Raw genomic sequence first — 14684 nt, forward strand, 5'->3', positions numbered from 1 at the left:
TTCGTTCGCCATCAAGGAAAAATAATCCTAAGACACCATGGATGTCGCCTAACTTGTTGCACTGTATTAATTAAAGAGATAAACTTTATAAGAATTCCATAAAAAATGGGAATGTTCCGATTTGCTTAAGAATTTATAAAAATTATAGAAATGCCCTGAATAAATTACTGAGAAATGTAAAAAAAAATGTTTCATAAATAAATTCACTGAGACTTGAGGTAACCCTGCAAAAACATGGAAAATAATTAAAAGTGTGATATCGACTGAGAACTCTATTATTCCCGATGAAGTAGTAATGCAGAATGGCCTACCAACGAAGAAACCTGAAGAGATATGTAATACTGTTTCCAAACATTTTGCTAATATTGGCGTAGATTTATCTTCCCGTATAGTATCTTCTGCTGATGATCCTCCGTTGGAGTTTTTTATGAAGACTCCAATTGATATTACTATGTATATGAGACCCTTCTCTCGTGATAGAGAAAATTATGTTTGGGATGAAAAATAGATCCGCAGGTAGTGATTCACTCAATATTCTGGTGTTAAAAATAGCATTTCCTTATGTTGCTGGTATTCTTACTTCCCTCATTAATTTGTGCTTGAAACGGGGAACGTTTCCTGATTGCTTGAAAATTGCTAAGGCGGTAATTGCTAAGGCGTTTTTAAAGGCGGTAATAAGAATGATCTTGGAAATTATCGGCCTATCTCAGTCTTACCTGTTATTTCTCGTATGCTAGAAAGGTACATTAACACTAGAGTTTATGATTATTTGGAACTGCATATTCTGTTAAATCCAATTCAATTTGGTTTCAGGAAGGGGAGAACCACAGAGATGGCATTATCATATATAACTTCGGTAATCAATGGAGCTCTTGACAACAAGCTTAGAGTAGCTGGTCTGTTTCTTGATTTGATTAAGGCATTTGACACTGTTGACCACCAATTACTACTTCGAAAATGTGAATTTTATGGACTAAGAGGGGCTACTTTAGCTTTGCTTTGTGATTACCTACAAAACAGAGAGCAGTATGTTCACATTAATGGATTTTCTTCAAGCAAGAGTCTTGTTAAATTTGGTATCCCCCAGTGTTCTGTGTTAGGTCCTACTCTTTTTTTGATTTTTATTAATGATCTGCCAATTGCTGTTGCAGCTACTTCTAGAATAGGGGATATAGTGGATCCCACAACTTCGGGAACCAGGTCACTACACCTTTATTTGCTGATGATGTGACATTGATGTGTGTTGCTTCAACTGAACAACAACTTACCTCAAAAATCAATGCAGCAATGACTATGACATGTCAAATTTGACAAATTTGACAAATTTTGACATGTCAAATAAGTCAAATTTTGTTATCTTTTCACGGTCCCCAAATTATTATCCTTGGATTACGGAAATACCTACACCGAAGGGAATTGTTAAGCGGTCAAATTCCGTTAACTACCTTGGGATTATTATTGACGAAATTTTATCATTTAAGTGCCATGTAAAAGCTATAAGTAGAATATTATCGCGGAATTTAGGGATTATCCGTAAATTAAAACATTTATTTCCTTCAAATGTTATACGGTTATTATATTTTTCTCTGATTCATCCATATATTTTGTATTGCTCGTCTGTATGGCTTGGGACATTCCCCTCAATAATTTGCCCAATCCGCGTACTACAGAATAATGCCATTAGATCACTTTGTGGAATAGGGAACCGGGATTCGGTCAGGTCAATGTAAAGTGTAATAAATATAATGTCTGCAGCCGGATTACATGATTTTTATACACTGGTTTTTATGTATAAGTACCGTTATGGGTGCGTTCCAGAATGTTTTACAGGAATTTTTTGGGATAGATCTAATATTCATGGTCACAGAACTCGATCAAGTGGAGATATTGAGGTTCCTCACCTAGTTTCAAGTAGGACTGCTTTTCCAGTTATTTATCGAGGGGCTAAGCTGTGGAATAAGCTTGTTCCAAGTACCAAAGAATTGCCCATGAATCAATTTAAAACCGTGTTGCATGTGGGGTTGCTTGGTAGGTCTTACCTTCGAAAAAGATTGAGATTGATTGATTTAATATTGGAAATAATTGTTTATTGTTTTTTTGTTGTTTTTTTCTTTTGTTTTCTTATTTTTGCTTCGGGATCATGATATTATGTTGTTTGACTGTGTATGAATTATTTTTTCTCGGTACACGGTTTCACCTTTCTGCTCGTTGTTTTTTTGGTTTGTTTTTTCTCTTCTATTTTATGTTCTATTTTGTTAGTAACACACCCTCGCAAGCAACGCTTTTGGTGTGCTACCGATTGATTTTGTCTGTGTTATTTCCTTTGGTTAATAAATTAATACTACTACTACTACTAAAATTCTTAGTGTAAGAAAGAGCTATTGAGGAGAGGTAACCCATCTCATATACGTGATATTTTTGTTCGTTTTGAGATTAGAAATTGCTTCTTACTTTTAGTTGAAAAAACTTGTTTCTTAATTATTTGCTGATCGTTTTTGAATTACATCGGAAAATTCAGCTCCCCTCCATGAAGAATTCCCTTCCCCTGACGAGAAATTTCGCCATGTAAAGTTTCTACCAAGTATCATAAATTAGCGATATATGCGGAACTAATTTTGTAATGCGTAGCAACAAAACGGTCAAAGAGGTTGAAACTATTTTTATGAAAATGAAGTTCACAAGTAGAGCAATTTTCAAATGATTTAAACGAATGATAGAAAAGATTTTAGAAAAATATACGCAATAATTTATGTTCGTTTTAAGTTTTATTGTTATTCCTTCTTTTCAGTTGAAAATAACTTGTTTTTTTTATTTAATAACAACTACAAGCCAAAGACATACAATATCTTGAGAATATCATGGAGAAGTTCCTCCATGGAAAGATCCTCCCCAGTAACCCTCCCCTCAAATATCTCCCTCAAATCAAAAAGATCCCCCTGAAAACGTCTGTACACTTCCCAGTAACCATTACTATATGTAAACACAGGTCAAAGTTTGTAACTTGCAGCCCCTCCCACGGGGACTGCGGGGGAGTAAGTCGTCCCCAAAGACATAGTTATTGGGTTTTTCGACTATGGTGAATAAAATGGCTATCTCAGAATTTTGATCCGGTGACTTTGGGAAAAAATGAGCGTGAAAAATTTATAACCTTTAATGAAAAATATTTACTGGCATCATATGAAGTTTCACACTGTATTGCTAAAAATAAAAAGCCGTTCACCATTGGAGACGATCTTATGTTACCTGCTGCTAACAAAATGGTAGAAATACTACATGGAAGATAATATGGCGATGATATTCGGAAAATTCCTTTGTCGAACAACACTGTCTCAAATAGAATTTCTGATATTAACAAGGATCAATTAATACAACTTATTACAAAAATTAAAGAAAGCCCAAAATTTTCGCTTCAGTTGGACAAAACAACTGATATTACTAAATTGGCTCAGTTGTTAGTGTATGTCGGGTACATTTATAAAGAAAGCGTGGAGGAAGATTTGTTATTTTATCGTCCTATGGAAGACCATACTACAGGGACAGACATATATCGTAAAGTTGACGAATTTTTAAAAGCAGAAGGTTTAGAATGGCAAAATTGCTGTGGAATATGCACAGATGGTGCAATAGCGATGACAGGCAAAAATATTGGTTTTAAATCATTTTTTCAAGCTTCGTATTATGATCATATAACTTTTGCTCATTGCCTTATTCACCGAGAGGCTCTTGCAGCAAACAAATTAGCACCAGAATTGAACGATGTGCTTCAGGATGCTGTTAAGGTCATAAATTTGATTAAGAGCCATGCCCATAACAGTCGCTTATTTTCAAATCTTTGTAAGGATACGAATTACAACTACACAACTTTGTTATTACATGCATAAGTAAGAAGGTTGTCAAGAGGTCAAATTTTAAAAAGATTATTGTTATTAAAGGACGAGACCGAAATATTTTTAACTGAACGAAAATGTGAATTTGCTGCTTTTTTCAAAATGATGACTTGTGGCTATCCAAGCTGTGTTATTTGTCAGATATTATTGAGAAGTTAAACGATCTTAACTTGTCTTTTCAATGAAAAAATTCCGACACATTTACTTCAAACGATAAAATTCAAAGTCTTATAGAAAAAGATCAGCATTTGGAAATGTAGAGTCGAAAAAAATTCGTTCTAAATGTTTTCCAGTGTCGACAATTTTATAATTGAGAAAATTCATTGTAAACTTTTATTGAAAAAACTATTGTAGATCATTTAAAAGCGCTAGAAATACAGTTCCGGACATATTTTACATTAAATATTTAATTACAAAAATAGTTTGGATTCAAAAGCCGTTATGGATTGGCTTAGGTGAGATTGATCATCTGCCACTTTAAGCCCAAGAGGAATTTGCTGAGCTTTCGTGTGACTCAAACTTAAAACTACAATTCCAAAAAAAAGCCCTTGACTAAATTCTGGATCGAAACTAGAACTGAATTTCCCACAATCGCCAATATGGTGTTAAATATAATTCTGCTATTCAACACCATATATTTATGTGAAGTTACTTTCTCAGCTTTAACACACATTAAATTCCAATATTGTTCAGCGATAAAAAATGTTGAAGAGGTCTTACGTCCAGCAGTTTCAAACATTACATCAAGATTTGATTTGTTATGCAATAAAAACAGGCACATCCATCTCATTAAATTTTTAACGTAAACTTTAATTTAATATTTACCAGCAGCTACTTGGATATATTCGAGAGAATTAAAACAGTCAGAATCCAGTTTGATTTTGAAATTATAATAAAAACATTTCTATAACATTTTGTGCAAATTTCAATTTTAAATTTTTTACATGTTTCAAAACGAGTTCTAAATTTATATATTTTCAAATGCATATGTATATTGTTACCTAATAAATATATTATTAAAAAATATTAATTTATTTTTTTCTTATATGTGTTGGGGTCGTTAAGAATCTCGCAATCATAAATGGGGTCGGGAATTACAGAAGTTTAAGAAGCCCTGTTTTACAATGATAGAGGGAGGCAAAACCATATTTAATCTTTTAAATATTTTTTTTTCATTTCAAGCTGGATTAGAACTGTAAGGTTTTGCTTTTTGTAATAGAAAGATTATCAAAGGTCATTGAAGGTTAATTTTTCATTTTTTAACTTTGTTTGCTATGATTGTTTATTTTATTTATGTTCGTTTTGGGTTTCATTTATGCCTCAATTGCAAAACATTTTTGTTTGTTTTAAGCTTGATTTTTATATTCAACTCATATTTATTTATTTATATTAGTACCTGTTGAATTTTTTTTCTATGATTATTTATTTAGTTTTCTGTTTGTTTTGGGCTTCAATTTATGGCTGTTTTGAGTTTGATTTACTGTAGGTTTATATTTCTTCTGATCGTAAGTTTCATTGAGCCAATACTTTTCTTTAGAAAACTTCTTTTTTGGAAAGTTTTTTTAATCAATACCAAAAAAGAGCTCTATGGTAGACGCTCCACGTCGCCAAGTAAGGAAATTTTAGAATTGAATATGATTTAGGCAGGTAATATTCCTCTGAGGAGCCCTAATGGGCTTAAAACACTTGGAAATATTTTGTTAGATTTAAGTTATTTTGCATGTAAATTTACAACAGCTTGCACTTATTAATAACGACTTTGTATGGATTTAGACATTTCAATTTGGTTGACGGTTTGGCTATACTGTTTTGTCCTAGGTAATTGAATAAATAAGTAAGGTCAAGACCTCGTTCAAGTGTTCGTTTATCTCAATTGCTGGATTAGGAAGACAATTCTTTTCTTTTTCTTTCTCTCTCTCTCCCTCTTTTTTTCCTAGCCAAGTAATTACTTCTAACACATTATAATGAAGACAATGCTATAGAAAAAGGAGGAGGGCTAAATAGTTTTGAATTACAAGCTCGGGACCTCTAATTAGGGCTGCCACCTATAGCACGAAAGTGCTATATTAGCAATATTGAAAATATAGCAATATTAACAAAATCGGACAGTGGTGGCTTAAGAAACTGACCATGTTGGGAACCCTTTGATCCATTGTAAAACTGGTAACCCCGAGAAGACTGAAGGCGTCCAATTTAGTCCAAAGCTTATGGATGGAATCCTTGGCGATATAACACACAGAATTAAAAAAAAAAAAAAAAAAAAAAACAAGAGCTAAGAGCTCATATGGCACTTGTGACGAGGCAAGAAGAGCTAAGAGCCAACAGCTCATATGATATGAGCTATAACAAAATTCTAAGAATCAAAAGACTGATTTAAAAGGAAAATAAGAGGCTTAATGCCGGTAAGGATTTAGAATAAGAGCTCTGAGTCACGATGTCCTTCTAAAAATCAAAATTCATTAAGACCCGATCACCCAATTGTAAGTTATGAATACCTAATTTCTTCTAATTTTACCTATCCCTTTAGCCCCCCAGATGGTTGAACCTGGGAAAACGACTTTATCAAGTCAATTTGTGCAGCTCCCTGACACGCCTACCAATTTGCATCGTCCTAGCACGTCCAGAAGCACCAAACTCGGCAAATCACTGAGCCCCCCCCCCCCCAACTCCCCCAAAGAGAGCGAATCCCGTACGTTTACTTCAATAACGTATCAAGGAGATTTGCTTATTCTATTTACCAAACTTCATCCCGATTCCTCCACTCCAAGTGTTTTCTAGGATTTCCCTCTGCAACTCCCCCCAATGTCAAAAGATCTGGTTGGAATTTGAAATAAGACCTCTGAGACATAAATTCCTTCTAAATATCAAATTTAATTAAGATCCGATCACCTATTTGTAAGATAAAAATACCCCAATTTTCACATTTTCCAAGAATTCCGGTTTCCCCCTCCAACTCCCGCCAATGTCGCAGGATCTGGTCAGAATTTAAATTTAGAGCTTTAAAGCACAAGATCCTTCCAAATATCAAATTTCATTAAGATCTGGTCACCCTTTCGTAAGTTAAAAATACCTCAATTTTCAAAATTATCCCCCCTCCCCAACTCCACCAAAGAGAGCATATCTGGTCCGGTTATATCAGTCAAGTATCTTAGACAGGTTTTTATTCTTCCCATCTAGATTCATCCTGATCTCTCCGCTTTAAGTATTTTCTAAGATTTCTGGTCTCCCCAACTGCCCCCCCCCCCCAATGACGATGGATCCGGTTGAGATTTAAAATAAGAGTTCTGAGTTACGAGGTCCTTCTAAATATGAAGTTTTGTGAAGATCCGATCACTTCTTCGAAAGTTAAAAATACATCATTTTTTCTAATTTTTCAAAATTAACTCCCCCCCCCCCAATAGAGCGGTTCCATTCCAATTATGTAAATTACGTATCTACGACTACTGCTTGTTTGTCCCACCAAGTTTCATCCCGATCCCTCCAATTTAAGCGTTTTCCATGATTTTAGGTTACCCCACCCAAAACTCCCTCCAATGTCACCAGATCCGGTCGTGATTTAAAATAAGAGCTTTGAGACACGATACCCTTCTAAATATTAAATTTCATTGAGATCCAATCACCCGTTCGTAAATTAAAAATACCTCATTTTTCTAATTTTTTTCAGAATTAACCCTCCCCCTCCCCCAACTATCCCAAAGAGAGTAGATCCATTCCGGTTATGTCAATCATGTATTTAGGACTTTTGCTGTTTTTCCCACCAAGTTTTATGCCGATCCCTCCACTCTAAGTGTTTTCCAAGATTTTAGGTTTCCCCCTCCCAACCCCCCCCCCCCCCCACTGTCACCAGATCCGGTTGGGATTTAAAATAAGAGCTCTGAGACACATTATCCTTCTAAATATCAAATTTCATTGAGATCCGATCACCCGTTCGTAAGTTAAAAATACCTAATTTTTTTCTAATTTTTCAGAATTACCCCCACCCCAACTACCCCAAAGAGATCGGATCCGTTTCGGTTATGTGAATCATGTATCTAGGACTTGTGTATTTTTTTCCCACCAAGTTTCATCCCGATCCCTCCACTCTAAGTGTTTTCCAATATTTTAGGGTTCCCACTCCCAAATCCACCCCCAATGTCACCAAATCCAGTCGGGATTTAAAATAACAGCTCTGAGACACCATATCCTTCCAAACATCAAATCTCATCAAGATCTGATCAACCATTCGTAAATTGAAAATACTTGCAATTTTTCTATTTTTTCCAAATTAAAGGGTCTCCCACTCCCCCCCCCCCAGATGGTCAAATCGGATAAACGACTATTTCTAATTTAATCTTGTTTGGTCCCTAATACGCTTGCCAAATTTCATCGTCCTAGCTTACCTGGAAGTGCCTAAAGTAGCAAAACCGGGACCGACAGACAGACAGACGAACAGACAGACAGACCGATAGAATTTGCAATTGCTATGTGTCACTTGCTTAATACCAAGTGCCTTAGAAAAAATTCCACATTTCTGTAGATAGGAGCTTGAAACTTATACAGTAGGTTTCTCTGATACGTTGAATCAGATGATGTGATTTTTGTTAAGATTATATGACTTTTTGGAGGTGTTCCCCCTATTTTCTAAGATAAGGCATATTTTCTCTGGCTCATTACTTTTTATAGCTAAGACAATTTCGTTTCGTAGAGTTTCGGTTACTATTGAGCTGGGTCGCTCCTTACTATAATTTGTTACCACGAACTATTTTACTCTGCCCGCAAATCTGAGCGGCTGTTTGCTTGTCTCTTTCACATTGCTTGTGTGTTTGAGCTGGTGTTTGCATGTTTCCGTTTCTGTTTTTGTGTGTTTGTGTGCCTGACTTTGTGTGTTTGTGGGTGTTTTGTCTCTCTCTATCTTACTGTGCCTGTGTGTCTGAGCGGCTGTTTGCCTGTCTCTCATACTATGTCTGTGTGTTTGTGCGGGTGGTTGCATGTTTTCGTTTCGGTCTTTGTGAGTTTGTGTGTTTGACTCTGTTTGTTTGTAGGTTGGTTTTTTTTTTTCTCTCTCTCTCTCTCTCTTTCTCTCTTATTATGGCTGTATGTCTGAGCGGCTGTTTGCTTGTCTCTCTCATATTGCCTGTATTTCTGAGTGGGTGTTTGCATGTTTCCCTGTCTGTCTTTGTGTGTTTGTTTGTCTGACTCTGTGTGTTTGTAGGTGTTTTGCCTCTCTCTCTCTCTCTCTCTCTCTCTCTCTCTCTCTCTCTCTCTCTCTCTCTCTCTCTCTCTCTCTCTCTCTCTCTCTCTCTCTCTCTCTCTCTCTCTCTCTCTCTCTCTCTCTCTCTGTCTCTCTCTCTCTCTCTATCTCCATCTATTTATCTCTCTCTCTCTTTCTCTCTCTCTCTCTTTCTCTCTCTCTCTCTCACACACACACTATGCCTGTGTGTCTGATTGGCTGTTTGCTTGTCTCTCGCACTATGCCTGTGTATCTGTGCGGGTGGTTGCCTGCTTCTTTGGCTGTCTTTGTGTGTTTGACTCTGTTTGTTTATAGATGTTTTTTCTCTCTCTCTCTGTCCCACTATGCCTATGTATCTGAGTGGCGGTTTTTCTGTCTTTATCACTGTGCCTATATGTCTTAGTGGGTGTTTACATGTTTCTGTGCCTGTCTTTGTGTGGATGACTCAGTGTGTTTTTAGGTATTTTTGTCACTCTCTCTCTCTCTCTCTCTCACCATGCATGTTTATCTGCTCGACTATCAGCTTGTCTCTCTTACTATGCTTGTGTGTCTGAGCGGGTGATTATATGTTTCCATGTCTGTCTTTGTGTGTTTGTCCATCTGACTCAGTGTGTTTGTAGGTGTTTTTTCTATCTATCTCATTGTGCCTGTGGCTCTGAGTGGATGTTTGCTTGTCTCTCTCCCTATGCCTGCGTGTCTGAGCGGGTGTTTGCATGTTTCTGCGTCTGTCTTTGTATGCTTTTGTGTCTGACTCTGGTGTTTGTAGGTGTTTTTGTCTCTCTCTCACTATGCCTGAGTGTCTGAGTGGCTGTTTGCTTGCCTTTCTCACTATGCCTGTGTGTCTGGGTGAGTGTTTGCATGTTTCTGTGTCTATCTTTGTGTATGTGTATGTCTGAATCTGTATTTCTGTAGGTGTTTTCTTCTCTCTCTCTCTCTCTTCTCTCTCTCTCTCTCTCTCTCTCTCTCTCTCTCTCTTCCTCTTTCTCTCACTAGTGACAGAAAGTCACTAGACTTTCTGACTGAGCAGCTATTTTCTTGTCTCTCTTTCTCTGACTGTGTGTCTGAGCGAGTGTTGTCGAGGCATTAGTCTGGTCTCTGTAGGTAGCAAATTAGTTAGTAATATGATACTTTTCAGACTGAGAGAGGCTGCTGAAAAAAGTTTTAAGAGAAGAATAGTGCGGCTCTAGAAAAGGTAGAGGATCTGTCGACCACATTTTCACTCTTAGGTTAATGATTGAGAAGTGCTTTAGTTGTCAAACACCTTTGGTCCTCAGTTTTGTAGATAATGAGCAAGCTTTTGATTTCGTTGATAGACAAGCTTTAGTAAAGGTCTTATCCTTCTATGGTATGCCAGACATAAACATCAAACTGACTAGTACTATATATGAGAATAATACTGCTGCGGTTAAGGTAGCAAATGAGGTTAGCAGCTAGTTTTGTATTAAATTAGGAGTTAATCATGGTTGTGTTATATCCCTCTTTACATGGATTATTTTGATGGATTTCGTCTTAAGGAGCACAGGAAAGGCAATGGGAGACCACGGAATCAAATACGGAGGAAAACTCTCCTGGACTTAGATTATGCTGATGATTTAAACATCCTAGATGAAAGTGTGAGCAAAATTGATAAACTTTTAGAGGTTTCGCGAATTCGGAGTGCTAGAATAGTTTTAAAAATTAATGCTAAGAAGACTAAGTCACTAAGGCCAGAAATAAGTGAATGTGAAAAGGTGACATTGGGTAACAAAAAGTTTTATCTGGTGGACAGCTTAAGTTACCTTGGTAGCATTGGTAGTATTATTAGTAAAGACGGTGGGAGCCATGATGTTAAAATCAGAATAGTCAGTGCTCTGGGGATTAGAATATTGGATGGTACAGTGACGACATTGATGAAATATGGCTCGGAAGCATGGGTGCTCCGAAAAGCACTTGAAGATTTTACTAGATGTTTTCCAAAAAAATTACCAACAGATTGTTCTTGGTAACAGGCAGACCAATCGTATTTCAAACAGTAGGCAGTAGGAAAAATGTAGTTCAATCCCGCTTTCTTGGGCTATAATGAAAGGAAGGTTGAGATGGCTAGGGTAAGTTCTGCGGATGAAGGATGATAGATTGCCGAAGATTGTCCTTTTCGGCCAACCGTTCAAGACTAAACGGAAAGCAGGTTGTCCTCGTCTGGGATTGGAGGACGTCATAAAGAAAGATTTAAAGGAATTGGTAACTTCTTGGGAGGGTGTAAAGAGGGAGACTTTGAATAGATTGGGAAGGAGGAGGAGCATGCATAGCTGTGTTGGCCTCAGGCAGCTTGTTGTGGCGGTGAGTTGTTGTTAATAGTAGTAGTAGTAGTAGTACAAATACATAAAAAGAATCGAATTTTTATGCTAATTTAAAAAATATAAGTTTAGTCTTACCAATAAAAATTACAAGCCTGAGAAAATTTGCCTTATTTCCGAAAAAGGGGGAAACATCCCTAAAAGTCATAAAATCTTAATGAAAATCACACCATCGGATTCAGCGCATTAGAGAACCTAACTGTAGAGGTTTCAAGCTCATATCTGCAAAAATGTGGAATTGTGTTTATTTCAGAAAAAAGATCATGGATCCGTGTTTATTTGTTTTTTTTTTCCAGGGGTGTTGTACAGAGAACAAATCTAAGATATTTATAGTGTCATCCTTTGAAACTGATATTTGAAAAATCTCAAAATTGCCTTTCCAAGCAGCTAAACATAAGACTGTTACGTACTCACGATGCTTTGCATTTGGGTTGGCCCCAATATGATGTAAAACGTGATTACGCCATTTACTATGGGTTACAACCATCAATGACGTCAAACGAAAACAAAAAAAAATAGTTATTTGAACTTCCCTTTTGCATTATCATTATGACGTCACTTCTCATGATGTCATGAGCTAATATAAAAATACGCTTTAAAACAAGTCATCTCAGAATCAAAAGCTGATTTCATAAATAGTATCGAAGATTATGGAAAGGAGTCTCTTTTGTCCGATTTGTCTAAATGAACTGAAGGATCCTCTTCAGACTTTAAAATGTAAGCATGTATTTTGTGGCTATTGCATTAAGAAATGGCTACAAGTAAAAGCCTCATGTCCAATGGATCGAAATGCTGTAGTTATCAAAGATTTGTCGCCTCTATTTTCATATAATGACGAGAGACCAACATCACCAATTATTGAAAATCTCTTAGAATGCAACGGAATTTATTTTCACCCCAATAGAATTTGGAACATGCGCTTCCCCTCTGGAAAACCAGCAAAATGTACCGCCCTACATGTTGCTGCTAGACAAGGCAATTTAGAGATTTGTCAAGTACTAGTTTCAAAAGGTGCCACTGTAGATGCCTTAGACTCGGAAAATAGGACAGCCTTACATTTTGCTGCTTTCAAAGGTAATTTGGAGATTTGTCAACTACTACTTTCAAAAGGTGCCACTGTAGATGCCATAGACTTGGAAAATTGGACAGCCTTACATTTTGCTGCTTTGGAAGGCAATTTGAAGATTTGCCAACTACTAGTCTCAAAAGGTGCCACTATAAATTCCTTAAACTCGGAAAATAGGAGAGCCTTACATTTTGCTGCTTTAAAAGGCAATTTGAAGATTTGTCAACTACTACTTTCAAAAGGTGCCACTGTAGATGCCTTAGACTCGGAAAATAGGACAGCCTTACATTTTGCTGTTTTCAAAGGCCATTTGGAGATTTGGCAACTACTACTTTCAAAAGGTGCAACGTGTCCAATGGATCGCCTCTATATTCATTAAATGACGAGAGACCAACATCACCAATTATTGAAAATCTCTTAGAATGCAACGGAATTTATTTTCACCCCAATAGAATTTGGAACATGGGCTTCTCCTGTGGAAAACCAGCAAAATGTACCGCCTTACATGTTGCTGCTAGAAAAGGCAATTTGGAGATTTGTCAACTACTAGTTTCAAAAGGTGCCACTGTAGATGCCTTAGACTCGGAAAATAGGACAGCCTTACATGTTGCTGCTTTGGAAGGCAATTTGGAGATGTGCCAACTACTAGTTTCAAAAGGTGTCACTGTAGATGCCTTAGACTCAATAAATAGGACAGCCTTACATGTTGCTGCTTTGGAAGGCAATTTGGAGATTTGCCAACTACTATTTTCAAAAGGGGCCACTGTAGATGCCTTAGACTCGAAAAATAGGACAGCCTTACATTTTGCTGCTTTCAATGGCAATGTGGAGATTTGTCAATTACTAATTTCAAAAGGTGCCACTGTAGATGCCTTAGACTTTGAAAACTGGACAGCCTTACAAATTGCTGTTTCGGAAGGCTATTTGGAGATTTGTCAACTACTAGTTTCAAAAGGTGCCACTGTAGATGCTTTAGACTAGGAAAATAGGACAGTCTTACATGTTGCTGCTTTGGAAGGCAATTTGGAGATTTGCCAACAACTAGTTTCAAAAGGTGCCACTGTAGATGCCTTAGACTCGGAACAATAGGACTGCCTTACATTTTGCTGCTTTCAAAGGCAATTTGGAGATTTGTCAACTACTACTTTCAAAAGGTCCAGTAGATGCCTTAGACTTGGAAAACTGGACAGCCTTACATGCTGCTGCTTTGGAAGGCAATTTGAAGATTTGTTTACTACTAGTTTCTTAAGGTGCCACTGTAGATGCCTTAAACTCGGAAAAATGGATGCCCTTACTTTTTGCTGCTTCGGAAGGCTATTTGGAGATTTGTCAACTACTAGTTTCAAAGGGTGCCACTGTAGATGCCTTAGACTCGGAAAAATGCACAGCCTTACAAATTGCTGCATCGGAAGGCTATTTGGAGATTTGTCAACTACTAGTTTCAAAGGGTGCCACTGTAGATGCCTTAGACTTCGGACAATTAAAGAGCCTTATTTTACGCAGCAAATCAATCCCAACTGTCTTAGCTTATAATAACATTTAAAGGCAGATACGAGGCCCTTGTTGGCTTTGGACTCTTATTCCCCTTTGCAGTTTCAGTCAACTTGTTGTTCAACTAACATTGAATTAAATTTTTTATTAGTCTAGCAAATGCCTAAGTTTATAAATTGGACCAATTGCCTTGCTTGACGCTCATTGCAGACTGGTCCTATTTTGACTTTAGACGCTTGTTTGTCTCTGATTCTAGGCGAAATTAACGGTCTCATGTTTCAATTCTAAATTTTTGGTTCAGCCCGCCTAAGACCATAGTAAGTGTCCCTTGTTTACCTCTCATACCAGGCAATCTAATGGTCCTATGTCAATTTTAAATTCTGGGTCAACCTGCCTGAGACTCTAGGCAGGCGTGTCTTGCTAAAAGATAACAAACAAATGTTGGTCCAACGAGAGAGGCACCCGCATACTATCGCCGTTTACCCAAGCCAAATTAATCAAACACTTGGAAAACTTTAGGTTCTATCACTCTCTTAGCTCTATGACTATCTACTTTGGTTCTACTGCCCTAGCAATGACGTATGGACGGATAATAGTTAGAAATATCTATTAACAAATGAACTAACCTCCTTTTTATACAATCCTAATAAGGGGGGAATTAAGAATTTGGCTCTCCGCACATGAATAATTAAAACGAA

The 14684-nt window shown here is 37.0% G+C and overlaps 2 protein-coding genes across 2 annotated transcripts; both read left to right on the forward strand.

Moving 5' to 3' along the window:
- Nucleotides 1–12079: 12079 nt before the first annotated feature.
- Nucleotides 12080–12874, forward strand: LOC136035295 (serine/threonine-protein phosphatase 6 regulatory ankyrin repeat subunit B-like). The gene has a single exon (XM_065716989.1). The coding sequence runs from the start codon at nt 12080–12082 to the stop codon at nt 12872–12874; it is 795 nt and encodes a 264-aa protein (XP_065573061.1).
- Nucleotides 12875–12957: 83 nt separating this feature from the next.
- LOC136035304 (putative ankyrin repeat protein RP714) lies at nt 12958–13476 on the forward strand. Its single transcript, XM_065717002.1, has one exon. It carries the CDS (start codon nt 12958–12960, stop codon nt 13474–13476), a length of 519 nt encoding a protein of 172 aa, XP_065573074.1.
- The last annotated feature ends 1208 nt before the right edge of the window (nt 13477–14684 follow it).

The sequence above is a fragment of the Artemia franciscana genome, chromosome 2, assembly GCF_032884065.1.
Source record: "Artemia franciscana chromosome 2, ASM3288406v1, whole genome shotgun sequence".
Taxonomy (NCBI): Eukaryota; Metazoa; Arthropoda; class Branchiopoda; order Anostraca; family Artemiidae; genus Artemia; species Artemia franciscana.